Consider the following 5,686-nt stretch of genomic DNA (forward strand, 5'->3'; position numbering starts at 1 on the left):
CTCTCTCTCTCTCTCTCTCTCTCTCAGAAGGCACACCAGTACCTCTGCCAGCTGTAGCACCACGGTGTGATCCATATTGAGCTCAGCTGGAACAGACTGAATGAGGTAAGTGCCACCAACAGGGATGATGCCAAAGCCAGTGCCAAGTGCCTTTAGTTTCTTGATGGCCCTGATCAGGTCGTCTCTGAGGTGAGGAAGAACTGCTTAGAGACCCTTGGCAGATCAGACCTAACAATAACACAGTTTCAACTCTGCCCTGGGCAGAACACCCTGACAGAATACTCAAAAGGCTGAACACTCAACTATATCATTAAAAAGGCAGGGTTAAAGAGCACCAAATGGTGCTTGAACATTCAAGGGACATGGTATAGGAGTCGCTCTCCACTCATCAAACCATTCATTTCCAATACCCAGAGAGAGGTCGAAAATATGCCTACAGGAGGCCTTCAGAAAATGTGAATGAGTAAGCTGAAGAGACAATAGGGAGTAGTGTGAACTATGGCAAACTAGAGAACGCTTATCCATTTTAAAGGGGGCAACCCAGCTGATTATTGCTATTTGGAAATTCAGGCCCAGTACTGCCAGATTTCCTGATCTCTTAGTTGACAACTAACTCAAATTAGTGAAGAAAAAAAAAAAATGCAAATCAATGTATAGATCATATTTCCGGCCCATACGCTAAAAGTTTACAACCTCTACCAAAGCCCAAAAGTATTATCACCTAACCAGCAGGGAAAGGGAAACTTAAGGTAGATTTCTCCAACCCTCTAGAAGAGCAAATTAAAATCTGTAAAATCATTACAGGCACTAACTCACACTCCCTTCATGAGAATCTGCAATGAGTATGGCTAGAAATCTTTTGCCATCACTTTGTTTCTGAATATTGAATATTCCAGGTTTCATGATCTCATACTAGGGTGGCTCCTTGGGAGCTACATCTAAAACAGCCTTTTATCTTTTCTCAAATTGAACTTACACATAGAGGTTGGTGAACCAAGTCAATTGATACCCCATTACCTCACCCCCACTTCCTTCCCCAGCCTTTATAGGCACTTATTCTAATCTCCTTGGCATCAAACAATCTCAAGAGCACACAGTCCCAACTATGTTAAAAAATAATATATATGTATACATGAAAACATGTTTAGAAGGAAACACACCAAAATGTATAACAACTGTAATCTCTTAGTTGAGAAATAATGGGTGTTTTTTTTCTTTTTTATATCTCTGTATTTTCTGTTTTATAAAATAAAAATGTATTTTTTCTGATCATACAGAGGAATAAAAATGATTCCTAAGCTAGCCTAAACATATGAGTAGTAGGGAGAAAAGATTTCCATCTGATTTTTAAAAACGTCCTTCTATCCTCTAAGGGGATGGAAGGCAAGACTTACTGACTGACATCCTGGGCAAACTTGCCCCTTCCTTTTAACACCTGTTGATGTAGTTCCTCCAGAGTTATCAGACCTATTGGAGGGGGGATCAGAAAGCAGATGAAGAGATTATGGCTGTAACCACTTTAAATAAATGGACTGTCATTACTTTCCAGGAGCCTACAAGTAGCAAAGAGCATTCTAGTTCCTACATTTCTTTCGTGTCTTTCCTTATAAAATAACTGACCATTATATAAGAAATGTATTCCAAGACCTTGTCAGGACTTTCAACAGATTTTCAGAAAATCTCCTCTTAAAAACAAAGACAGCATCATCTTTGGAAAACCACAATATTTTCTTGACATCAAGGCTGGCTCTATTTATAGTAATGATTTATAACTGGTTTTAAGTTTTTTTTCTCTTCATTGCCTGCATCCTCCACCAAAAAAAATTTAAAAAGAAGAAGAAAAAAGTCTTCTTTCTCTCTTTCACTTCAATACAGAGCATTCAATGTGTTTGTTAAGAAAGACAGCACCACCACCAGATGCCCTTTTTTGTTTTAGTTTTTGTTGTGGTGGGTTTTTTTTTGGCAGCTGGCCAGTATGGGGATCTGAACCCTTGACCTTGGTGTTATCAACACCGCAGATGACCATTTTTAAGGTCCCATTTTGGGAAGCATAGAGACTCAGCTGGTATCACCATGCCATGGAAAGGAAGTGCAGGCCTATAGTTACTGAGAAAATCATAACCCAGACACATCATACATCAGGTAAAAAGGCCGATTTCCTACCTCCTTCCTATTTTCTGTAATGACTAGGGACGAGACCTTCCTGGACAAAGATCTTTGGAGAACAGAGACAATCATTCAGGTAATTCTATTTACCCTTAGCCATGGAGACCTGCTATGGACTCAGTTGCAGGAAACAGCTAAAATGCTTCTCAAATAAATAAATAAATAAATAAGCTTCTCAAGACATTACAGGCCTACAGATTTCAGGATGGAAAAATCATGTTTTGAGGTTTTCTCCCTCTCTGAAAAGTCCAAAGCTAAGTCCACAGGACCTAGCACCATCCTCACCTCCATTCCGGTGCTTCAGGGCCAGGCATACTTCAATAATCTGGACACCCAGCTCATAATAGAAGTCCCCCACACCAAGCATCTCAGACCAAAATCCTTTTCCAGCTACAAGACAGAAAAACAAAAGCTAGGCTATGCATTAATTTACATCCCTTCTTTCAAACCTGGATTAAACCATCTATTCTATGGGAAGTGTTCCCTACCTAGCCCTGAGTCCTTCTGCTCCATTTGCTACTTCGGATCTTTTGAAACAATGTGACTCTTGATAACTCTTACTGAAGAACAGGCCCAGACAGTTCCAAAGGGTGGGCAAAGAAAAGTCATTTCTACATGGCTGCTAATTCAGACTCAATATACCAAAAAAATGAGTTTTCCTTTCCCAAAGCACATAGTGAAATATAATGGGAGATATGGTCTAGACAAGGCTAAGAGAAAGAATAAGCAGACTTGGTATTCAAAAATCCACTGCTGACAATATTGAGCGAAAAGTGCAGGTTATAGAGTAGTAATTATAATACCATATATGTAAAAGTTTATGTGGACAGTGCCCAGAAAGATACACCTTAAACTGCCAATAGTACTTATCTATGCAATTATGGGACAGGGCCAGGAGACTTACACTTCCTCCTTTATATAGCTCTTTGTTGACTGACTGCATGATAATATACTACTTTTATTAAAATTAGACATTTTTTTAATAAAGGAGGTAAATACCATTAAAAATCCCACTATAGATCATTCAAGGTAAGGTCATGGACACCGGCTATTCAGCCTGCACTCAGCCTCTCCCTCTTCCCCTTCAGAGTTGGCACTACCCATCCTGCTAGGCACTCCCTTCAGATGACACCCTGTGGATCTCTCAGCAGGCCCTTCTAGAGGATGCCCCAACAGTGGTGATGACAACTAGGTGGGCTGTCCCTTAGGAACCCTATGAGAACACTGGACCTCTACAGACAACTCCTTACAGGCCAGAGGATCCACCCCAATGGTCGCACACATGTCCTGGAACTGCACCCGGAACTCAGGATTCTTCCGGATCTCCTGCTTGTGCTTGCTGGCAAATTCCTCCAGGTTGGTCTTGAACATGTCCAACTGCTTCGACATCTGTTGGATGGACAAGGAGGTTAAGGGCAGCCCAACCAGATGATAATCAGATGCCAAAAATAAGTCCCTAGTCAGTAGCAGAGCAAAGGCTGAAATAACCTGTCTCCTTCAGGCCTACCATTATGTTATTTACTGTTCCCTCTCTTTCAATCCTTGCCTCTCCTTCACAGTTCTGCTGTCAGCAGAAACAAGATGCTGTACTGTATTTCCTCAATTCTAAAATACACATTTTTTTTTCATGTGTTCCTGTTCTAAAGTCAGGATGCATCTAATAATCAACATGTACATCGAATGTGGTGCTTTTCTTTTTCCCAGAAAAACTGGTATTAAATTGAAGGTGCACCTAATAATCCATTTTGTCTTAGCAGTGAGGGAATGCAGTGTTCATGCAGTGGGAAATTTTCAGCCACTGACAGACAGGCTGGATAGGAAAAAATGAAGCCTGGCATAACTGGAAGTGTAATGATTGCTTAACCTTTGAGTCATCTTGGTGATCAACTCCAAGTAAACAATCCCTCAGGCCCAAACTAGACAGCCACCAAAAAAAAAAAAAATCCCTCAAGCAGGACTGTGAGTCTACCAGATCGCATTCCAAAGCTAAATAATACAAAAGGTTTGGGGATTTTGACTTTTTATTTGTATTATTCACTCTCTTTACCTAATTAACAAAACTCATCTTCTTCCCCATCAACTGTAACCACTCCTGGCTCAACATCTTCTCATTTGCCACATAAAACTTTTAGAAACCTCCACATTCTTTTAATCACCATTTTCAGTTGATTCCTGAATGCCATCTCCCCTATGAGTGGGAGCTTTTGAGGAGCACAGCTTGTGTCTATTTTTCCTCAATTCATGGGCCTATTTTCTTGCTTAACTGCTTCCTTGTCTTCTGCACCAACCACAATAACAGAGTAAAGGCAGAGCATGTACAGAAAAGAGAAGTATTAGAGAAGGAAACTGTGCAGGAGCTGCACCCCCATCACTCACACACCCTCCTGGTGTGTGCCTAGATGTTATGATGGTGGTGGTGAGTGCCACAGGTTAGACATAGGTTTCACTTTATTCTGAGGCATTTAAAGTAAATGACCGCAAGGGCCGGCCCATGGCTCACTTGGGAGAGCGTGGTGCTGATAACACCAAGTCAAGGGTTAAGATCCCACTACCGGTCATCTTTTTAAAAAAATTAAATAAATAAAAATTAAAAAATAAAGTAAAAGACCCCAAAGACCTAAATCAAACAGCTCTACCACCCACTACCCATTATAACCTTGGATAAATTACTTAATGCCTCAGCGCTTTCGATTCCAAACTGAGAATGAGAGTTCCTTTCGTATGGGAATGTAATGAGGATTGAACGAGATAGTGTACGTAAAGAAAATGGACAAGTGCCTGGGACGACGTTATAAGCATGTAACCACTCAAAGATGTTAGCTATTATCGTCATTAGCAAGTCACCTAAAAGATCTCAACAGCCCAGACATCATATCTCTAGTTCAATCTAGACAAGGGTGTTCTGACCAGCCCTGTTATGTCTCACTTCCTACCTGTAGCCCTCCAACCGACTCACCTGGGCCAGCTGGTCCTCAGCCAAGACAGTCCCTCGTTCCTTATACTTGGCCTGTCAGACAAAGAGACCGGCATGAATTGAGAGAGTGGACGCTGGGGGCTCCTACTTGAGCTGCCACAGATGAAGTATGAAAAGAGGATGTTCTCTCTTAAATGGCTTTTTAGAGAAAAGAACAGGGGTAGAATCGACGACTCCTGTCTGTAGTCAAGTTTGGAGAAGTGGGGGAAAGGGCAGGTGGATATGGGGATGCTAACACTCCAATCCATCCGGAACTGGAGCAACTCAGTTCCCTGGGGCCCGATAAACCTGTCTCAGATTCTGCTGGGAGGCAATTTAAGATTACAGAACTCTGCTCCGGGAGAATTCGGTCTCTCGCGGGTCGCGGGTGAGCTGTGGGTCGGCCTTCTCCCCCCCTCACCTCGGCAAGCTTCTTCTTGGCGATGGCGCCGGCTCCCACCCCGCGGCGGTGCATCCCCGCCCTGGGCCCGCGGGCCGCCCGGCTGCCGGGACCCCAGCTCTCCGAGTCCGCGGCTCCGCCGCCGGCCCCCTAACGCGGAAGACGGG

At 42.7% G+C, this 5,686-nt stretch overlaps 1 protein-coding gene across 1 annotated transcript in view; it reads right to left on the reverse strand.

Moving 5' to 3' along the window:
* Positions 1–5,686, reverse strand: part of SNF8 (SNF8, ESCRT-II complex subunit) — an 8,712-nt gene extending 3,026 nt beyond the window's left edge. Inside the window, exons 1-6 of the mRNA XM_008568892.1 lie at positions 5,541–5,686; positions 5,123–5,173; positions 3,417–3,555; positions 2,452–2,556; positions 1,395–1,467; positions 43–184 (exon numbers count right to left, since the gene is read on the reverse strand). Of these exons, the coding sequence (XP_008567114.1) occupies positions 43–184; positions 1,395–1,467; positions 2,452–2,556; positions 3,417–3,555; positions 5,123–5,173; positions 5,541–5,594 (564 nt within the window). The 5' untranslated portion in view covers positions 5,595–5,686. The remainder of the gene's footprint in view (positions 1–42; positions 185–1,394; positions 1,468–2,451; positions 2,557–3,416; positions 3,556–5,122; positions 5,174–5,540) is intronic.

This window comes from Galeopterus variegatus, unplaced genomic scaffold (genome assembly GCF_000696425.1).
Source record: "Galeopterus variegatus unplaced genomic scaffold, G_variegatus-3.0.2 Scaffold450, whole genome shotgun sequence".
In the NCBI taxonomy this organism is placed as follows: Eukaryota; Metazoa; Chordata; class Mammalia; order Dermoptera; family Cynocephalidae; genus Galeopterus; species Galeopterus variegatus.